Raw genomic sequence first — 23,267 nt, forward strand, 5'->3', positions numbered from 1 at the left:
CACAGTCCTGGCTGCACATAATCAAATCTTAAAATTTGACCGTGGAATACTTGAGTTCAGGGACGCTCTGCTTGGTGGTTCAAACGTGCAGACAGGGCAGGGCATCAACCTTGCAATCTGGATTCTAGACTATCCCTGGCCATTCATTCATCTTGGTAGAATCAGGGCGCCTGCCATCTGTGAATAAGGAAATTCTTATGACCGAGGTGCATACATCTGGGTCTTGAACTGTACCTTGAATATAAATATTTCCCACTTATCTAGAATGGGGCCTGTGACTGTGTAGTGCATAGCTGCCTGTGTGTGACCGTCTTATGTGTAAGGACCGCCACCGCAGCCTCAGCTTGGCCTGCCCTTAGGGATAGAGGGAAGAGCAGGAAGAGCGCTGCCTTGGGGTTGCTGGGCCCGGGCTGGGAAGACAGGCTTGTTGGCTCTCTCTGAGATCAGCACCCGAGGCCACCTTCCCCGGGTCCGCTCGGCGCCGTTCCTCGCTCGGTCCGATCGGTGACCTCGTCCTAGGGCCGGTGCTAGCGTCTCGCTCTTGGTTCCCTTCTGCACCTTGGGCTTCTGCGCTCTGCTCGCTATGGAGCCCGGGCCGTGCAGCAGGGCCGCTCAGCCTCGGCATTGCGTGAGCGGCCCGGCGGGCGCGGGTTTAGCTTTGCCGGCGTCCCCGCGGTCCGCCGCCGGGGCGGAGCCCGGGAGCCGCGTTGGAACTGTGGCCGCTGTGCTGCCGGCTGGGGGTTGCGGAGAAAGGATGGGCGTCCGCACCCCGAAGCAGTTCTGCCGGGTTCTGGAGAGGCCGCTCATCAGCTACACTCTGCAGGCCATGGAGAGGTAACTGGCGCCGGCCATCGGCTTCCCAGAGTCCCGGACCAACCCAACAGACAGCGTGGCGCTCAGGCCTGGGGCCCTGCCTAAGCAGTGCATGGGGACAAGGGACTTTCGGTTTCAGCGCGGGGCCCTCGCTGCTTTAGGACTGCTTTGGTACACTGCCACTGCGCATGCGTGCGCAGGAGAGCCGTAGCCGCACCTCCTGCTTCCTGGGCAGACAACCTTGCCTATGGGAGTCAGGCCAGGCTAACCTGGTTATAGAGAGGAGGGCAGGGTTAATTCCAGCCCTTCAGTACTGGGAAGGGACTGGATGGTGAGGTTGAGGCCAAGCCACCCCAGAACAGAGACTGAAGTTAATTCCTAGGGAAAAAAATGAGAGGAGGAGTAGAAAGGATGTGTTCCTTGTGTTGTGATGTGATGGGTGTGAGGTGAGACTGGAGGGGAAGATTGTAAAGGAGCTCAAGTTCTGCAGGATCATTACTTGTTTGAAGTCGCACGGACAGTTGTGGTGATGCCTTAAACCTTGAGGTTACATTTCAAGATAGATGCCAATATTTAGCATAAGTAACGATTACAGGAGGCTCCCATAGAAACCACTGTCCTTGGCATTTGGCTCAGAAGAGCAACCCCCAGCACACTTCAAAGAGTCAAAGGGACACAGTCATTTCTCGTGAGAGTATTTTACTTTCCGACTATTGGCATTTGGTAAACGGGAGTGTAAAGGGCTGCAATCATCTTTGATTAGAGTAATCAAGACCAGCGGTTACATCCGAAACTCCGGTAGACCTGGGAACGATTCCAGTTAGCACCCCTGTCTGTGTCTTCCATTTCTCTGGATAGTACAGGGACTGATTCATACAGACATCCTCTCTGTAACACACACCTCCAAACTTCTAGCACCACAGTGACCCTGGCAATGCAGTTCATCTTTTCGGCAACGGGTACCGGTAGCGGATCTTGGTCTGCTTGAGTTATATGCAGGGAGTTGTAGACTGGTTTTCATTTAACATCCTTTCCCTTGGAGAATGCTTTCTATTAATTTGCTGTTTTTTTTTTCTTTTTGCACGTACCAAGGTAGCTTGAGATAGGTGAACACTAAAAATTAAATCTTTTAATGTACAAGGATGTCTGGAAAGGGTTTATTTGTGGAAAATAACAGCAAAAGGACATTGGCTTTCCGTTTTTTGCTTAATTGATTACAGCAGTTTGAAATCTTAACAGCCCACTAGGGAAATTGGAATAATTTATAATAGGCTATAACTCAGGGAGTGTTCGTTATTTTTTTTTCTGTTAATTTGTTTGTTTGTTTGTCTCACAAGGAACTGAGATCAGGAGTTTTAGTCCCTCAGGCTTCTGATATGACTATCAATGATGAAACTTTGTTTCAGGAAACCATGTGACAAAGTATTGTGCAGTCTAGAGCATAAAACTCTGTTTAGAGGCCAGGTTCAGCTGATTAACCTATGAACCCACTTTATTTTTTCTGTTTAGAGAACGGTTCTTCCTGGATTTGAAGTTGGAAATTGTTTTGTCCCTCACTGTCATTGGCTGGGGGCCCACTAAAGCTATAGTAGCATAGTTCCCACAGTGGAGTGACCCGAACCCTTTTGCAATGGGACTGATTGAAACTCCACAGAAAGAAGCAGCAGACACTACACTGATGAGTCAAAACGTATACTTGCAGGACGTATGGAAGACTGTTGCTCCTCTTCCTGGCAGAGGAGAGGCAGGGCGATGCTCTCCCTACATCTGTCTTTGCATGAGGGGTTATAGAACGGAACCGACAGTTTAATGAACTTTAGGTCAGGACTGGGGCCAGTGTCTTTTACTCTGCTGGGTAACAGCTTTATCAGTACCTGGGAATGTTTAAGATGTTGACTGGGGGCTAAAGTCTGCTGGGAAAACACTGCAACAAGGTGGGTCACAGAGGGGTTAAGGCACGGCTTTTGATTGTTGCTTGTTTTCTTATTGTTTTTTTACAATACCAAAAGAAAACAAAAATGGGGTTGGTGGTTAGGGAGTCATAGAAATAAAACCAGATTTCTGGTTTCAGATATTTAAGAAAATAGAATGTTCATTAGAAGCATAGGTTAGTATGGAATATCTTTTCAAAGATGACCACACAAGAACAAACAAACAGGTGGAAGCTGTGCTTAGTTAGATGTAGTTTCTTCTTCCTCAGTCAGTGCGTGTGCTTTGACCAACCTGCCCCTAAAACTCTTGAGTTTTCTTGAGCTCTCTTAGATGGAAGATCCTGCTTAAGATAACTTGTTCCTTGATATGGTTCATGCTTGTCAAAACATTAGAACTGAGACTCTGATATCAATTGATAGGTCTTGTATAACGGTACACTAGCAATCCAGCCCCCTGCTCTGTATTTATAGTTTTATTAGAATGGATTAGTCTTGATCTAACAGCTGTGATTCTGTAGATCAGTATGTGTGTGTATAATAAAAATGAAAACTTGTAATTACAATTCATCTGCTGCCTCTCTTAGTGCTTGCAAACCAAGAATGGCCTGTGCTTAGAATTTTTTTTTTTTAAACTTCGAGGTATGGATTTCAATGTATTGACTTACAGTTTATTTAACTTTCTGTTTTCTGTAATATTGGTTTAAACCATTGCAAATTCTGCTAGCAGGATAGATGATGAGTGTTTCTCTAAATGAGCCACATTGATCGTGTGAGTTAAACTGAGTTTGGGAAAATGGGAGAAGTGTTTAAGAGATAGTCTTGATCCTGGTGATCCATGCTTCAGAAAGAGAAAGGTGCTTAGGATACCTTCAGTTGAATGGAAGGACAGGTTAATTTCATTCATTAAGAAGGTCCTGTTTAAGTGAAGGGGAGAAGAAAAGCTGTTGTGTTTTGTGAAGGTTACAGGATTAAGAGCTTTGTTTTGCTTCTTCTTTGAGGCCTTCAAAAACAGACAAAGACCATTGGCTCTGAGGTTCCCAGAAGAGTACCAAAGTAAGATGATGTGCTGTGGCTAAGGAGATACCTACCCAGCCATCTCACTAACTCAACATTTTATCCTAAAACATCAGAATGGGCACAAGTAGGTGGGATTCTGTAAACAAGGCTCCAGTGAAATTCAGAGTCAAGTTTCCCCGAAGGCAGTCATGGTAGAAAGCAGTAGCTGCTACTGTCGCTTTAAGGCTGCCTCTCTGCAGTGTAGACGAGTGTTCTGTAGGTGTGAACTAGCTTGATTTTCTCCAGGTATGTAAGTAAGCATTTGTGTAAACGTTCTGCTTCCAACTGGCTTTATTAAACTGTCTGAGCAGAGCATGTGCTTGTAACCTTATTCCAGGAGAAAATAACTTCTGAGATATTATATTTCCTCCTCAAAATGTCTGTAGGTGTTATGAAGCTTGGGGCAACGTTTCTCTTTGCTATGGAATGTGCCAGGAAGGAAACAATCATGTGGATTTGATAGAATTGGGCTGCCGGGGGTTTGGTGTGGGCTTGTTTTCAGCTCAGAGGGAGGCTCGATGCTTCTATTCAGCAAGTATTTACTCAGTGTGCACTGTGTGAGGTACTTAAGGCCTTTTACAGTCTCATGGCTTTACATTATTCAAAGTCTTCTGCAGAATTACAATTTAATTCTGTGACTTGAAAAGAATGTGAATAAATCCTTTGGAATACAAACAGTACTTAACAAAAGCTTGCACGTCCTGGGTATATCCTGGGTTTGCACAAAATAGCATTGTAAGCCCACTACCCTCTGAGTGGTATAAAGTGGTGTTTTCTAAACCTTTACTTCTTTGAGGGAACGTTTTCCCATTTTATACCACACATTTTATTCTCATTTTTATTTATCCTAGTCAACAATACTGAATCTAACTGAATAGGAAGGCGTGGTGGTGCACAAGGGTCACCGTAACACACACTTTGAAAAATGGTGGTTTAAGGCACTTTTAAAGTGGGCCATGGTGGGTCAAACCTATGAATCTGTCAGTCAGGAGGATGATGGAGGAAATTGTTCTGTGTTTAATACCAGCTTGGTTTTGGTAGTGCATTCCAGAACAACCTGTATTAGGCACTATGTCACCAACAGTAATGTCCTCCTTCCCCTTCAACCCCAGACCCATCATAAATTCAACTTAATGCATTGGAGCTAGAAAGATGGCTCAGGGTTTAAGAGCACTTGTTGCTCTTGCAGAGGATTCAGGTTCAGTTTCTAGCACCCACATGACAGTTCACAAATATCTGTGTCTGTCTCATCTCAGGGGACTGTATGTGTATACATGTGCAGGCGAAACACTCGGCCATTTAATAATGCTAATACAACTGGGAACAGTCTGAAGCTACAGCTCTAGCTGGTTGTGCTCATTTACATCTAATTTAATTCATTGGGAACAGAAGGAACCATTGAACAGATATTTGAATTCTTATGTTCTGCCTTTCATTTTTCTACTTCTTTTGTATGTTAGTTGACTGTAATTTTTCACTAAATTTTTAAAACTTATCTCAACTGAATTCTCTGGAAGAACATAAAATGGAATCTAACAAGGGCAATCAGCTTAGAAGTCAACTTAATCTTTTGCTTTATGTAGAAATTTTGCCACTGATATAGCTGAATATTTATTATGGTTCTTCTATAATAAAAAGAAAATATCATGAGATCACATTAAATAATCAACACATTTTATGGCTTTTAATAATTCCTTCCTTCTTTTCTTCCTTTCTTTCCCTTTTCTCTATTCCTTCCTTCTTCCTTCTTCCTCCTCTTCTTCATTTTTCAAAACAGGGTTCTCTGTGTAGCTCTGGCTATCTTGGAACTTGCTTGGTAGACTAAGTTGGCCTTACACTTATATAGCTTACCCTGCCTCTGCCTCCCAAGCACTGGGACTAAAGGCATGTGCCACCCTGCCCAGCTTAATAATGTCTTAAAAGCGTTTTCACCTAATTATGCAGACACTGTTTCTGTCCAGTTAGCACATGGTGTGCGATATGAGAAATGCCCTCCTTTGTTCACTGTGGTTTCTCCTGCCTTGCTAGATGTTTGGTCAACATTGGTAAATAAATGAAAAAAGTTTCCTTTTGTTGGAGTTCTTGGAACTTATAGGAAATTGACTGTTTTACTGTAAGAGCAACTATGCCACATGTTTCAACCCTGGTCACAGTCTCAGAAGTGAAGTGTTAGATCAGAATGTGATATGTTCTCTCCTTGATGTTAGACTTTTCCTCTGAGGCAGTGTGGTTACATTTATACAGGTTAACAGTGTGAGCTCACAGGTAGATTGGGTTTATTCCGGTCCTTTCGTTTTCTTCTGGTGTGATCATGGGCAGACTCATTATCTCTGTGTCTTCAAGTATAACATTGAGACCATAGCTATGTATCCCAAAGAGCTGGGTGTAGAGATATTGTATGCAAAATCCTCAATACAGCCCATAGATACTAGCAAAGATTACAATTTTTTCTCTGTTTCTGTAACTAATATTACTGAAAGTGGCATATGTGCCATGCTCTGGGATATTGTCTTCCTGAGAGCCAGGAGCCTAATGAGAGAAATTACAGACTGCAACATGACATGTAATAATCTTAGGGAGACAAGTCTTTTGGGAGTGGAAGGAAAGGAGGTTGCGCCCAACTTTATGGTCAAAGAAGGTTCCTTGATTGGGCTGTGTCTTGACCTGAGGATCAAGGAAGGCTTGGAGATGTGTTGGTAGGCCAGGGAGAGAAGGAAGAGCAGTATTGAGAAACAAGAGAGCACCACAGAGTCAAGCTAGTTAAGACAATGTGTTCCTTCTATATTGGTTTTCTCAACAGTGTGAGAGGATCAATTTAAGTGAGCAGAAGCTTGACTTTCCAGGGCATGCAACCTGTTATATGTGGGGAGGGCTGTTGAAGTGGGTCAGCATAGCTAACAGGAAACAGAGTGCATAGGCTGGAAGCTGGCCTGACTTTAACTTTCAAAAACCCTGTGACTCATGGATGCTAGCCATGCCTCTTGCCTCTAAAGGTTCCATGATATCTTAAAGTGGCATTCCCAGCTGGGGATCAAATCTTTAAATGCAAGAGCCTGTGGGGGCATCTCAGACCCACATTACTTTCTTATCAGGGTACAGGTAGGCATGAAAGAAGAGGGTCACGGCAGAGGGAAGGTCTGTGTTTATGGGGCTGGGAGGAGACAGCAAGTTCTACACAGGTCTGGACCAGAACCTGTAGTATGTATGGCCTTAGGGTTTGAACTTGAGAGCAATCATCTAGAAGTAGCAAGAATAAATTATACTGGGGAAAGATGTGATGGTTAAGACCCCATTCATGAAGTATCAGACATGAGAGATTATAAGAACGAGGTGTTGAGCCAGAACCTTTCCGAGCTACACACTGACGGGAGGCACTGCAGAGTGGTAGTTTGCCACACTGCCAAGGTGGGGTAAGTCCTAGAATTGTCAAGGATGACACTGGAGGATGGGCTAAGCAAACCAATGAAAAATTTACAAGGAATCTCATTCTGTAGATGTTATCACTTGGAAAGCCTACGGATTGCTCATGGGCATTTTGTACTATTTTCCACTGTTTTCATCATTGATGCCTTCCTGAAATGTCTGAGAAAATATAAAAGTAATTAATTACCTCTAGGGAGCCTTAGGATAGAAGGTTAAAAACAAGAAAACCAGCACACGAGTGTAAGATGTTGTACTATGGGCAGTTTAGTTATTCAATAAACACTTATTGAAAACCTGATAAAAGTTTTGTATAAGGCAATATATAAGGCAGATTTATGTATAAAGCCTATACTCCAGAGGATGAATCTAAACAAACAAACAAACAAATGCCTAAAAACAAGAAAAAATAACCAAAACAAAAAGAAATGCTGTTTTGTCAATGAAAAACTGGCATTTTTTAATCTTATGTTCTATTTTGAATAAAATAGAAATATAGAAAGGTATATAGTCTATATTACGAAAGATAATAAAGGAATTATAGGAATCTATTGTATAAATTTAAAAAAGTGTATTCTATAAATTACATGTAAGTGTTTTCTGAAACACACTACCCTCGTAAGAGACAGCTCAGAGGTGTGTGTGTGTGTCTATCCTATAGGACACAAAATAAGATGTCCTTACTGCATGTTAGGTGCAGTTCTTCTTATCTCTGATTCTGAAATTTTACTTTCAGGACTTAATTATTCTAGTGTGATTTTATAGGGGTTCATAAGCTCATAACTTTATTTATTTATTTTTATTTTAAATTGAATTTTGTAGTTGGCATATGAAATATTAGAAATTTTAAGTGACTTTTACTCTGAATTGACTGATACTCTGGGTCAGAGGCATTTGTTCTGGTTTTGGCCCATGGGAAGGTACATGTCCCTAGTGTCACTTGCTAGCCAGTACTGTATCTATAAGCCTGTTAGATTTGTTTGATTCCAGAGCCAGTATGGACTGTGATTCGTCTGGTGAATGTCTGTATGATCAGATACCTGGTTTTAATATTTATGTGGTTGGTTGCAACTCATTCAATGTCTTGAGATAGTCAGCTTGTAGAACTCAATAATGTTCTATGTTGTTCTCACCTTACTGCAGATAAAATAATAGGAGAAATATAAATTTAAGCATAATCTTTTGTAAGGGTTCTCAGACAACTTCCAGAATACGAGTTGTTTAAATTTAATTAAAGTGAGAAAATCTCATGCATCTAACATATGGAATGGCAGTGTACTTTAGGTACCATTTTGTGTAAGATACCTACAGTGTGAGAAATCACCTTTATTGACAGTGTGGAATTTTTACTGACTCTTAGACTTTACATAAAAAAAAAGCATAGTAACTGAGCTTTCAGGATTAATCTCCTAATGCAGACCAATTGATATTTATACCAGAAAGTGTTTTCTTTTATGTGCCTGAGAGTTCATTTATATTAAATGCACACATGCTTTCTTTGTAGAGTATGCTGGATAAAGGACATTGTAGTGACTGTGACAGGAGAGAACATGGAGGCAATGAAAAGAATCATCGAGAGGTATGGGCATAAGCGCATCTCACTAGCTGAGGCCGGAGCCACACGCCACAGATCAATTTTCAATGGACTGAAAGCCCTGGCCGAAGACCACCCAGACTGTAAACTCACTAAGCCAAAAGTTGTGATTATCCACGATGCAGTGAGACCTTTCGTTGAGGAAGATATCCTCCTGAGAGTTGTCCTAGCAGCCAAGGAGCATGGGGTGAGTGTTTGACACTGATAGAGGGTGAAGGGCAAACATAGTGTGGTTACTTTGCTGAATTTTGGTAAAAATATGTTCAACCGTCTCTAAGTGGGAACAACTACATGAAGACATTACCTTAGGGCTGTAATAGCATTGCAGACTGTGAGATGTGGACTTCTATTATTGTATCATTTATCATTTTGTGATATGAGCTATGAGAGAAGAATAGACTAATGATAAAACTAGAATATATACCTATCATGTCTTCAGTCCTTCCTTATTCCCTCATAGTTAGCTCTTCTTTTTCTCTTCATGCCAGCTGTACCAGCACGTACACTTGTTTACATACATGCATATACTACTGGCCACATTCTACATATGAGAGAATACCTAGTTTATTTCTCCCTGAGATTGACGATGATAAACATAAGTTATAAAAAGGATATAAAGCTAACCATTTTTCTAGTTCTAATTCTGTTCTCAATTTTTTTTTTTTTTTTTTTTTGGTTTTGGTGGTGGTTAAGCATATTAACTATATTTAGTACTGAAGCTATAAAATTTAATGTATAGTTTCACAATTTCCATTTCAGTGCCAATTCTAACTATATGTATTTTCATTAAGTTATATAGACTTTGGGTCTGGTTAATTTGGGTGTGATGTTTTTATTTATTTAAAAATTTTCATAATTAAAAATATATATAAACAGAAATTTGATGAGTGAAATTCATAAGCTGTTGTATTTTTGCATAGACATCTGGCAGAAGTGCAGGATGGGCCCAGTTAACACAAATCTGGCCCATGGAACTTGTTTTGTACCTCGATTCTGTTGGCAATGGCTTACTTTCTAGGATGGATAGCCACGCATGACTTGTGCATCACTTTCACTAGTCACTGGAAGTGGACCAGACTGTCTTCTGTTCCGTGTCACTTGGGTAAACACAGGCTGGGCAAATGCCTATTGCTATCTGTACAACATGTTTCCTTTTTTTTGTTCATCAGGTAAACTTCTGTAAATATAGGCGCAGACATCAAACTGGTTTGAAGTCGAAATTTGAGACGGGAAAAATGTTGTGTGGCACTATTCCAAGGAAGACATGAACAAATGTCTGTTCATCCCAAATAGGGAACCAGTGACCGACTAAAGCAAGGACACTACCTATGGTAGTTTGAATAGGTTTAGGCCCCATAGTTACATGTGGTTGAGTGCTTGAGCCATGGAGAATGGTACTACAGGAGGTGTGACCCTGTTGGAGGAAGTGTGTTACTGTGGGGGGCAGGCTTTGAGATCTTCTAAGCTCATGCCATGCTTCTCGCCATAATGATAGTGGACTAAACCTCTGAAACTGTAAGCCAGCTCCAGTGAAATGTCTTGTCTGTTCACAGCAATACAACCCTAAGTAAGATACCACCAAAGCCCAACTTGTGGAGCCAAGGATTTTCCTTGGTGTTATTTACAAGAATGTGGGTGACTAGACTACAACACTCAAAGCCTACTCTTGTATGGGTACAGCTCAGGATAGCTGGAAATATCAAATAACTCAACAGGTTGCTAAATAAATGCTAAGTTAGCTAAGTTAACACTGAAGCTCAGGAGGTTAGAGAGGATCTTTCTCCAGGTAGCTTATTTGATCTGTTTCTTCCAGGCAGTTCAGCTGGTCTCTTTCCTGGTAGTTTCTTCTAAGCATCTTGGCCGACTTGCCTTTTCTAGGCAGCTCTACTTGTCTGAGAGTCTACTAGTTTTGTCTTTTTCAGTTGCTGCCCTACTCCTTACTGTTTATATAACCAGTATAATGGGGAGAAGCCTAGAGTCTCTGGTCAGTTTCAGAGACTTCCTGAAACCTCTAAGTTGTTTACTCCCTGAGTTTAATGCATTACCCTCCAGGCTGTAGGTTTGTCTCTGTGGAAATGACTACACAACATATAGTATAGTTTAATAGAACTCAGAAAAATACTGCTTTTGTATTGGGAGTCCCCTTGGTAGTATCTTAAGTCACAGATTATTTTTTTCTTGTTCTAATTAATATGCTCAGGATGTCATTGTTTATGCAATTGATAAAGCATATCAAAATGTATGGCAGGTACTTTTAAAGTATGTGAGGAAGAATTCTTGAAGAATTCTGTCTGTTAACATGGATAGACTGATGAGCACTGAGGTGGAATGGAGAGGTTGGAATTTTGGAGGCTGAGAGACTTATCCTGACATTACCTCTAGCTAGCTTTAGCCCCTGGGAGTAGCCATTCCTTGTTCACCTCTGTGCTGGAAGTAATATCCTGTGACTCATAACAAAAAGCCTTCGGCATCTATTAATTTAGCAGAACACCAACTTCCACCGCCCCGAAAACTAAGATTGCCATCAGATAGTAACTATGGCTGATAGTAGAGCTTTTCCCATCTTGCTGTCATTTCCTCTGATATTTCCTCTAGAACATTGAAAAGTGTCTTGATTTATGACTTTCTCTGCTTTGTTACTATAAAAACTTTATGAAACTACTTCCATGTTGGAACATGAAATTTTAAGTAACCTAAATTTGTGTTCCCAGGCTATGATTAGTCAAATTTGGCTCCAGAATAAACTGTCTTCTGTTCCTATTGAGGTGAGAGGTTTTTTTTTTTTTTTTTTTTGGACAAACATTTGTGGCAATTCTTATTAAACTGTCATTTTCTAAACTGTGACTCACACTATTTTTAAAATTTAATTCCATATATATATATATTTTTTAAATCAACAACTTGTACTTTTAATGAAATCTGGGCCTTTATAATTACATTTAAAAGCATGATTCAGAACCAAAACTTTATGACATTCATTTTTAGAAAAGACATAAGAAATATGGTTTCTTTTGGAGACATTGCCTTAGTTTTGTGGATGGGAAAGGATGCTTTTCATGAATGGAAAAATCATGAGTTTCATATGTGTATTAAAGATTTTCTTTTATTTATTAATGATTAACTAGATGTTACAACTGGTTCAAATTTAAATCCAGAGAAAGACAAACTTCTATGCAATAAAAGTCAGTTCTTAGATGAATTAAAAGACAGACAAAGCTGAGATTTCCATGAGGGACTCACTCAGACCACACTAGACAGAACATACTGGCATGTTTGAGCATTGCTTTAATTATTTGCAAGCTTTAAGATGATAAAGAGCTCAAAGGCTACATTCAGATAATGTGAGAGGGTCGTCAAGAAACAGGTTTTTCCACTGATGCACAAGCGGCTGGGGGTGGTTATAATATTGTCCTGGTAGCCCCAGTTATATGCAAATGATATGTTTGCCAACTTAGCTTGCAATCATGAAGAAGCAAATACAGTTTAGATAAGAGTAGATGGATTTCTTCAAAGGGTGGTAACTTGTCCACAGAATGTGAAGAATGATCTGAGACATGTTGTCCTAGGATGTGAGCACTAGCTATTGTGTCGACCACTCATCTAGAGCTACTGTATACACTTCATTTTAGTTTAAAAGCTATCCAGAGTTGGGCTTCTTCAAGTAACTAAGAATAAGTTGGCTGCATACAAAAGCTTGGAAGTGTCACCAGATCCCAGTTTGTCTTTGTGTAGTTGTATTCTCAAATTACACACGTAGGCAAGATGGCTCCTATAAGCCCAGTGGCTAAATTCTTGCAGGACTATCTCTTACTGTTAATGGCAATTTGGGTATCAAATATTAAGTGAATGCTTTTTATTACATTTAAGAATAGATTATGTCACTTTTTTATGTTTTCTCTGCTTTGGATAAGTCTGCAAAAATAAAATTAGACTTTTAAAATTGTTTTCCCATGGAAATGTAGAGATGGTTAAGAGCAAGTATTATATGACACTTGCAGAGGACTAAAGTTTATATTCTAGCATTCCTCTCTTATGGCTCACAACACCTGTAACCCAGGCTTCCGAGGATTTAATCTCCTCTCCTGGCTTCTGCAGGTGCATGTACTCATGTCTACAAGTCTACACAGACACACACATATGTGCACACATCATTAACAAAAATGTGGCAAGTGCAGTGTTGTTGTTTTCTTGAAAGATGCTCATATCTATTTTTCTCATAGTTGTTCAGTGTGTAGGATGTGTCTGGATAGGAGCTTCTTTCCTTCCTTATATTGCATTTGTTATTATTTATGAAACTGGATTTCATATTGTATTCTAGGAAATTCTGAACCATTGTCTGGTTATTCTCTGCCAAATTTTCTATCTGCACGTACTTTTCTTCTCCACATATATATGTATATGTATGAATGCTAGATCCTTTTATCCCATCTTCATGTCTAGCTTCTCTTTTATGTTTTTATGTTTTCTAGGTAATATGTTTTCTATTTCATTTACTTTTTAGTTGTATCTAATCTCCTGGTTAGGAATTCATTTAATATTTTTCAGTTCTCTGGAGTTCTTTCTAGTTCCTTTTTAAATGTGATTTGTCTTCTTTCTGTTTTTAATTTTACATTTTGTCCTTTAATATTTAAACGATTTATACATTGCTGCTAATTGTACTTCCTGGTAGCTTTCCAACTTTTACTTTCTGTTAACTTTTGTTCATGATCTGTTTCCTTCTTTGCCTTATAGTCTGAGCTGTAACAGATGTCAATGAATGAGTCCCACTCATTTGGCAGGACTTTGCCAGAGAGAATCCTGTGGACATGGGGTAGGGTGGGTATTTGGAACAGGGATTTATGTTGTTTCTGCCAGCAATTCCAAGCACGTTAGCAACTTTGATCAGCATTGCATTAATTCTTGGCTTGTGGTTTTGTAGATGCTGAGTAGCATTAAATCAAATATTCTTTCACATATGCCAAGCTATAGGGCTTTTCAGGGGCAGCTGGCCCTGATGCATATGATGAATGCCAAGGCTATCTTGCTTGTTGTCTTCCTTGACTTGGGTGTTCTATCCTTCATAACCTTTCTCAGAAACTTGTCCTAACCAAGTGGCACAGGCTCAAGATGTGAGTTATCACTCTTTGTTGTTTAAGTTAAATATCCTTGTTAATCCAAAGCATTTTTATAATTTCATTTTCTTTTGTCCTTTGGTAGTTCCCAGAAATTTTGTCATGTGTCAGACTTGCATTTATTAGTCTTGTTTTTAAATTGCATTAGTTAAAAAAGTTCTTACTCACTGCCCTTTTAAAAAAATAGAAAGACCCGTATCTTCTAAGCATGAAACATTCACATACTTCTACACTTGTGTTATAATGAATAACAAGGATTTCTTACAAAGGAAGTGTTAGAGCGTAAAAGTATATTGGACTAGTTAGAGATGTCTCAAAGGTTCTTGGGACTTGTTTGTACAGGGACAGCTAGGCTACTGCACACTAGTAGAACTGGCAGTGCTTAGCTACTGCATAGTTAAAGAACTGAAATCATGACATGAATTGTAAAGGAAGAAGTATTTGCCAAACAGTTTCCAAAAGACTGTGCCAGAAGAAGACATGTTGAAAGCACTTGTGTTTCTTCTTTCCCTGAGGTGAAAAGTTTGATGTATCTTTGCTTACTTATATTTTTATAATTTATAATTTAAAGTTTGCTATATAATTACCTATATTACTTTTTTCCTAATTAACTTATAGAAATCTATTCTTCTTATAGAAATAGATCATATTTGCTGTCTCTACTTCCATATCCCAGCTGATTATTCAAGGCAGAGCAATATGGTTTCTTCTAGAATCATTTTTTCCCCTAATATCTTGGAGTTTCCTGATTTAGAAACTAAATGTATTTTCTATATGTTGTATAATGAAGGATTTACTGGCCTTTGTTACAAGTACTTGGTAGACTCTATATACTTAGAATTTTTAACTAATAAGGTTTCTGTTGTTGTTGTTGACATTTCTAATCCTGAGATCACACCTGAGCTGATGCTTATGAGATTTTGTAAATTAGTATGGGAACCAGTTACTGTAAGGCCCCTGATGCAATTAAAGCATTAATGCTTTGGGCTGGTGCACCATCACAGAGGAGAAGGGTGGCACGGATTAAATTGAATCACAGGGAATTAATTTAATGAGTCATTCATATGTCAGGAAACTTTGGATCCTGAATCTCATAAAAGATGCCTGATTATTGTGAAAACACTGAGGTACTGACAGTGGTGTGCTCTGAATTCATGGAAACTTTGTATTCAAGATTCTTCCAGATCATATTCAATACAGCTCTTCATTTGGGAGCTGGTCAGTGATCAACCTGGTATTGTAATTGAAATGGGGTGTTGATTCTTCAGACCCAGATAAAGGTACTGTGCCAAGCCCTGCTCTGTAGAATGGACAGCATGACACAGCTACTACCCCTGGAGCAGAACTAGCAGAGCATAAGCCTTGTTTGTATAATAATGTATATCTTTTCATATTCCTCTTTGGGGGAATACTATCTGTTAAGGTTAATGAATCCATGATAATGAGAAACAGTATGAGTCTAGGAGGCAAGAGTATTAAGTACTGAGACCTTCAGGACAGCACTTGAGGCTGTAGGAAAGAATTCTGAAAACATGAGTTCAAAAATATATAAACAGGATTTCTCAACTACACAAAATAATGGTATGCAATGTGAACTATGTGAGGAGCTTTGAGGACCTAAAAGAACAGAGGCAGGTGCACTGTGAGCCAGCTGTCAGAAAGGTATTAAGGAAGGAGATAAAGAGATTCAGGGAGTGATGATTACAGAGCAAAGTAAGATTCCCACTCAGCTAAATTTATTGTTTGGGCTTACAAAGGTAAGCAGATTCCTGAGTTTATGATCAGCCTAGAACAGAACTAGGTTAGGCCCAGTCGTGGCAGTAATGGTGATCTCAGAGCCATATCCCACCCAGATAGCTGTTGTGTGTGCCCACAAAGACAGGCTGATCTCTGAATTCATTTGCGCTCTCTCTCTCTCTCTCTCTCTCTCTCTCTCTCTCTCTCTCTCTCTCTCTCTCTTCTGTCTTTACTAAGAAATAAGGTGCTAATAAAATGCTGATTCATGGTATAATCAAAAGATAACCTGGGGAGGGTGGCTGAATTAATATGAAAATAAAAGAATGGGCTTAGATCTGCAAAAACTGAACTGTTCAGAGATCTCTAGTGAACTGTCTCAAGAAGAACAAAGAACTTGTATCCATGATTGACTTCAAGTCATTTCTTTTGCCACTCTCAAACACCCCTTTTTTAGGACCCCTTCTCCAAGCTGAGGCTGGTCTTTGGTGGTACTAGGAACATTCTGGACTTGTGGCTTGTTGGTAAGCACCTCACCTGGGACTGTTGTCTGAAGTAGGGGCATCTTGTCAGGGATTGCTCACTTTAATTTGTGGTGTCCATACTAACATGGTAGCAATTGTGAGAATTATATCATAGTGTGTCAGTTGGAGTTAAAACAATGAACAGTCTTTATACCTGATATCTATGACTTACTTTCTATAGTTGCTTTTCTATTATCTTTTGTCTGCCTATTCCAAAATAGGCTTCTTTATTTTTGTTATCAATAATCTACTGATCTCCGAGAAACCTAAATCACGCCTATATTATAGTTTTCATCATAAAGCTTAAGGTACAATTCCCATTTTTCTGGTATAATCATGATTTGTTTTTGTTTGTTATTGGATGCTCCATTAAAAGTATAAAGTTAGAGGTATATGTTAAAAACTAGATTCTGCATCTAGGACTGTCCAATTATTTTAGTCAGTGTTCTATTGCTGTAATGGGACACCATGACCACAGTAGTTTTTATGAAAGAAGGCATTTAATTTTGGGATTTTGGTTTGCTTTCAGTTTCATATGTTTAGCCCATTCATGGAGGGAAGCATGGAGTCAAGCCGGCAGACAAGGTGCTGGAAAAGTAGTTGGGAGTTCCACATTCCACATCCTGATCCCCTGGGGGCAGGCAGAGAGAGTGACACTGGGCTTGGCTTAAACATTTGAAAACTTAAGACCCAGTCCCAGTAACATACTTCCTTTAACAAGGCTACACCTAATCCTACCAGAATTCCCAATAATGCTACACCCCATGAGCCTTTGGGGGCCATTTTTAATTGAAACCACCCCTATAATCTAAACTTTTCTTTCCTTGGAAGGTCAAAGAGAAAGAGCTTGTACTTTGGGAGGAAAGGGCTCATGAGATCCCTGTGGCTGGCTTGGAACTGTCAGGCTAAAGGCAATGAGGGTGATTGCTTCTTGGGGCCTCCATATGGAAGGCCTCTGAGGTGTTTTTGGGTGGCTAGTAGTTGGCCTCAAAACATGTTCAAGATTCAGTCTGTTACTCTCTGACATCCAGACTGAGGACTTGAAGTGTGAAAGGGCTCTGAGCTGGCCTCAGGCTATTCTGTTTTCAAGGTTTGTTGTCCTTATACTCTTCTAAGTAGTTGCTACTTAGCCCTCTGTGAACGAAGAGCTACAAGATGGCCAGTGTCAGGGTCTTGGTCCTTTCTGCTGGTGACTGGCACAGCTTAAGCTAGGGCAGGGATTTCTTCCTATCTTTTCAGCAAACTGCACAGATTCTTGTCAATACCACTACAAAGTACAGGATAATTTGATTACCTGAGAGAACTCTTTACTTTGTTTCCTTTTATTCAAGTCTCCCCTAATTCCTGGAGATTGAACACACACATTCGCTGTTCTTATACTTTTTGACTTTACTCATGCCACAGTTAATCTTTTGAAAAGAGACTATTAATTCTGCATGAATAATGAATTTGTATGTAGACTTCGACTCCCACTACACAGTGAGGTTTTCCAAACCTCCTCTGCCTTTCTTTTAAATTCAAGGTTTTCTGTATTCACTACCTAACTGAACTGAGCTCCTTGAATTTGTCTTTTTTCATGACTGTCCCTTTAGGTACATATTATATTATTTTAATCCTCTCTTGAGTTTGACTTGAGTTTAGTAGTGGTGGTGGGGCCTTGATTTCTGCCCTAGCCCCTTCCAACACAGATTAATAAATCCTATTTAGATATTAGGAAGGTGACCTCTCACTCACATGCTATGTACCTTAAGAGGATGAATGTTTCACAAAAAAGAAATTACAGTGAAAGCTATTGTAATAATCCATGAGAGATGATACAGGTCTGTTTAAGTCACTGAGATGGTGGTAGCATTAGAGAATGTCTAGCATTACCTTATCCTGATGGACTGTGGGTATGCGAGCCATTGGGGCATTAAATATATATGTGTGTTGTTCCTCCCCTTTTTCTATCATTTAGTCTCATTGCTTCTCTGCAGTGTTTCTGTCCTTCTCCATCTCTTCAAATACCTACAAGTTTCTGTGAGGCACTCACTTCTCACTCAAGTTTTGTCTGTATAGCCATGGGAACTGTATTTATGTCAGAGGTTTTACTGTTTGGGTATTTTTAAGCACTGGGTGGGTCACAGGTATACCTTGCATCCTAATGCCGGAAAGCAAAATCCTACGTACTTATATTGGGTTGAGTTTTAAGTATCTAAAACAGTACTTTTACATTTACAAGCGGGCTCTAGACCTTAGCTTTTTCAGTCTTTGAATTCTGTGGCATAGTCGTTCTCAACTCTGACATTCTACCTAATATAATTCTGTGTTATAGAAGTGGCTTTGTGCATTGTAGGATGATTAGCTGCCTCTCTGCTTCCTCTTTGGCCCCTAAATTAAAGATCAGTAATATGACAGCCACAAAATGGGGGGGGGAACATAATAATTCAGAATATTATAATGAGCTTTCGTTTATTCTTCGTTAGAACACCTGATTTTGTTATTCTTTAACAACTGACTTTACTGTTTAGCAAAATGGCTAACCTTTAACAAAAACACCAGTGTTTTACATTAATGAGTGATTGACTAGAATGAAAGTTTATAAATCGCTCTAGATATTTTGTTCATTGATTAGGTTAAGAGAACAACCTTAAGTAGTTTCAGAGTACTATGAAACACTCAGTACAAAGATTTACGTAGAAGTTATTTCTTGGGTAGGAAGAAATATTTTATCATTCTAGATTTTTAACAAGTTTCTAGCTTAAAAGATTAGACACTTAGTGATTCTTTGGAGACAGTGACATTTTCATAACTGGAAACACTGGTAAGAGTGCATCCTTGTAATCTTGGGATTATGCAATACAGTTATATTTAGCAGTGATTAATGGCACAGTAGCAATCCTCTTACATTTCACTTTCGTTCATCAGGGAAAATATACATTAGCATTCAGTTTTACAACTTCAAGCTATGTATTCTGGGCATGTTTTTTTCCAGCAGAGATGGAAAATCACTTAGCAGATGTTTTATTCTACATTCAAAAATTTGACTTTTAGACAGAATTAACCATCACTAATTACTTGTGTTTGATTGTCACCAGGGTGCTAAAAATCTGAATTATTTATATATAGGTGACATAGTAATCCTTCCTGGATACATGGGTTCCACGTTGCTATTGAAGAATGGCTTTTTATTGATTTAAATCTAGAGCTAATGAAGGTATTATTTTGTAAAACAGTGAGTTATAAAAACTGAACTACTTTATGGAAAAGTTGAAACTTTTGTGTTGGTTATGCTCCAGAAGATACTTATTGCTTCAATGATTTTTGTCTGGTGAGATTTTAAGCTACCTTTGTATGACTGTCTTATAATTTGGTTAGAAGAAGTATGTCAAGGATGGGTGATTCTGTCTAGTGATTCAAGTAAAATAAGGCTTATTAACACACAAGTACAACCTTTTGTAATATTAGAATTAGTATTTTCCAGGAGTTAACATTTAACCAATGACATGGAGTTCCTCTTAAGACTCATGTAGTAGATTTCGTTTAGTGGTCGTTTATAGGGTAGCAAAGTAAGATTCTCACTCTCACTCTACACCACCCTGGTCCTCCCCCACCAACACACACACACACACACACACACACACACACACACACTCAGGGTGGATATTTCCTCATCTCTTAAAGCTCTCTGGAAACACACATCATAGATATACATGGGGGTATGTTTTTATGGTGATTCTAAATTCTATCAAGTTGACAATGAAGGTGAATCATGAGAAGGTTCTTCTCCTGTTTTGGGATTTTCCACTCCGCTGTTTGAAAGATTCTTGATATTTTGATCTTGGTATTTATTGTTGGCTGAAAGGTTTTTCTATTTCAACTTGGTTTTTGTGCATTTTGGGCAGAATATCCCACATAGGTTTCTTCACTTTCTTTCCCTTTTCTTCCTCATCACATCAGCAACAACAAAACATACTCTTTCTGCGGAATATTTCTGTGGAAATACTTCGAGCTGGAGGTAGCTGTCTAGATGTACTGTGATACCCTCTTCTGACTGTCATCCTCCACAGCTTCTAAGAACTTTGTTAACACAGGTCATAGCCACTCAGCCTGAAGACTACACGTGCTGTCATTCCAGAGGGCAGTAGCTGGTGATGCACATATTTTCACACTTGCTAGTGTTACTTTATTGAGCCTCAGTGAGCTTATATCCATTAAGAAGCATTCCTGATGCACATTGTTAATTATCTGTAATGCATTTTCTGGTTAGTATTTTGTTTTTGTTTTCAACTTGTCACAAGTTATGGTCATCTCAGAAGAGAGAATCTCAATTGAGAAAGTGCCTCTATCATGGCCTCCACCAGAAATTAGATATTAACCTCTCTCCCTAATTTTGTAGGCACGTCTATTGTGATTTTCTTGATGAGTGATAGATGTATGAGGTCTCAGAATACTGTGGGCCATGACATCCCCAGACAGGTGATCTTGAAAGATATGCATGGACATAAGTAAGTACTTTAGTAGATGAGAGGCAAGTCATGAGAGCAGAGCCAAGCTCTTAAGTTTCTATTTGGATCTCACTAGACTAACTTCTAATTCTTTTGATAGCATGGGGATGGTGCTGTATGTAATAAGCTTTCCAGAGAGCTGTGTTTTAGTGGGAACTGGCTTTGTTCATATGGGTGTCATATTTGTGACATTCTTATTTCAGAAAAACATTGTACAGGTGGCTCTGCACAGAGGCCTGTTCACATAGCTCTGGGGTAGGTACCTACAGCATTAGCATCTTTCTTATGCATCAGCTATTGTCAGATGGCTAGTGAGAGATGGCAAAAAGGCCACAGAAGGCTTCTTTTGGGATCCCCTTTTCAGAGTCTTGTCTACTGAGACCCCTGAAGCTGCTGTCACCATGCACTAATATTCTTACTGAATTATGAGGCATGCTAAGACAAGACCTAACAATTCTTTGAAGTTACCCATTCTTCTCAAATGGAATTTAAAATGTGGATGAACTGTGTTTCTAGGGAGCGAGTTTTCAGTAATCAAGAGAGGAAGGCTGCTAATATTATTTTTGAAATTGTTCTGTATGCCTTGATACTGTGTGGAGTGCAGTGGACACTGATACTTAGCATCTAGTTTCACAAGCTTATCATTGACTTTGTAATTCATCCCCAAATTTTACTTAGTTTCATTTTCTATTTAGCGGATAAACATAATCTGAACTTTGTCATCCTCTGGCTTTTAAATTTAGTTATGTCACAATATGCCCAAGATAAATCTGTTTTGCATGTATTTAGACTTTTTGAATATTGTGTTTAGGGAGTTTTTAAAGGTAAATCTGTATGGTTATTTCATAATCATTATACCTTATTCATAATCACTATTATAATATCATTTTCTTTTTATAAATAAGCCTTCCTTTTTTTTTTCTTCACAAAAGCAGTTTTTATTTGAGGCAAGGAGAAGCCTGACCCACAGGATGGCAGTTCTAAGCACTCAAATGTAAGTGTCGGTGGCACAGCCTGGGCTATAACTCTTGCTTCTCTTTGGTTGGAAAGGGTGCTTGTGTTAAAGTCCTTTAGGTAGGAAGAAGAAAGACCAAGAAAGGCTGAACAAACAGCTCCGCTACTGGTACTGCCCTGCAAATTCTACATAAACTAACAAACTCTCACTGTCTGGTCTGCAAGGTGCCACCCAGTGCAGAGGGACACAGGACACAGGACACTCGCAAGGGCAGATGAGGCAGAAAGAACAGGTATAAGCCTCTTGGGGCAGAGCAGGAATCCACAGCTTCAGACTTCGGCGTGGAAGGGGTAATCCTTGTGTTTGGCAAAACTCATCAAGGCGCACACCCTCCAGTTCCTGTTGTAGCTGAGTAGAGTAGTCATGTCCTCGTTGCCCAGCTCAAAGTCAAAGACCTTAAAGTTCTCAGCAATGCGTGCTGGTGTCACAGACTTGGGGATCACTACCAAGTTCCTCTGAATGGGGAACCGGATCAGCACCTGGGCTGTGGTTTTATTGTACTTGGCTGCAATTGCCTTGATCCTGGGATCCTCCAGGAGAGAAGGGTCTTCAGGCTTGGCCCAGGGCCTGTCAGGAGAACCAAGGGGACTGTATGCAGTCACGACGATGCCTTTGCAATGGCAGTACTCAATCAGCTTCTCCTGAGTGAGGTACGGGTGGCACTCAATCTGGTTAACGGCAGGCTTATATTTTAAGCCAGGTTTGTTCAAGATCCTCTCAATCTGAAGAGGGTTGAAGTTGGAGATACCAATTGCTTTGACTAAACCTTCATCCACGAGTTGTTCCATAGCCGTCCAAGTGTCCACAAAATCGGTGTCACTAGGAATCACGTTTCCTGATGCATCCAGTGGGAAGTAGTCTGGCCCAGGCTTGAAGCCCGTTGGCCAGTGGATTAGGTAGAGATCCAGGTAGTCCAGCTGCAGGTCGCTCAGTGTCTTCTGGAAGGCTCCTTTCACCAGGCTTTTGTTGTGGAAAGCGCACCACAGCTTGCTGACGATCCTGGCGCTTCACCACCTGCTCCTTGAGCTTCTCCTGGAGGGCCACGCCCACCTCCTCATTCTGGTACACCTGGGCGCCGTCAATGTGCCGATACCCCATGTCAATAGCAACCTTCACAGCCTCAGTCACCTGGCCAGGAGGAGACTTCCAGGTGCCCAGGCCCAGGATGGGCATCTTGGCGCCGTTGTTGAGTTCCAGATGGCTAGCCATGATCGCTAAACTTTAAAGAGGCGGACTGGCAAATGTCTAAGCCTTCCTTTTTAAGCATTTGCTACTACAGATACCAAAGGGAAAACTAACAGGGAAACTTGTGGAAAGGCCTCAGAGAAAAACAAATGTATAAAATAGTGATATGGAAGGAATTATGGTGGAAGGGATGAGGACTAGGCATATTTGAGCTATTTTGCTGTTACTAGAGTTGACCGAGGAGTTAGGTAGTCATTATGAGAGATAGGGAGAAATAAAAATTGGCTTTTAAGATTCTGAATAAGATTGACTCGAACAATACAGTTGTCATTCTTGTACATGGCAATATCTTTAAGAGCATTTTCTGGTGTGTAGCATAGAAGGCCAAAACTTTGAT

The 23,267-nt window shown here is 40.0% G+C and overlaps 1 protein-coding gene and 1 pseudogene across 3 annotated transcripts in view; one reads left to right on the forward strand and one right to left on the reverse strand.

Annotated features, from left to right (window-relative positions):
• Positions 1-583: 583 nt before the first annotated feature.
• Positions 584-23,267, forward strand: part of CRPPA (CDP-L-ribitol pyrophosphorylase A) — a gene marked incomplete at its 5' end in the record, with an annotated part of 280,876 nt that continues 258,192 nt past the window's right edge. For both annotated transcript variants that reach the window (XM_080936583.1, XM_080936584.1), the window contains 2 exons: positions 584-834; positions 8,725-9,001. In XM_080936583.1, coding sequence (XP_080792709.1) covers positions 584-834; positions 8,725-9,001 — 528 coding nt within the window. The remainder of the gene's footprint in view (positions 835-8,724; positions 9,002-23,267) is intronic.
• On the reverse strand, positions 21,601-22,914 carry LOC308429833 (aldo-keto reductase family 1 member B1-like; annotated as a pseudogene). Its single transcript has one exon. The product of its transcript is annotated as an aldo-keto reductase family 1 member B1-like (transcript).

This window comes from Micromys minutus (assembly GCF_963924665.1).
Source record: "Micromys minutus genome assembly, chromosome: 1".
In the NCBI taxonomy this organism is placed as follows: Eukaryota; Metazoa; Chordata; class Mammalia; order Rodentia; family Muridae; genus Micromys; species Micromys minutus.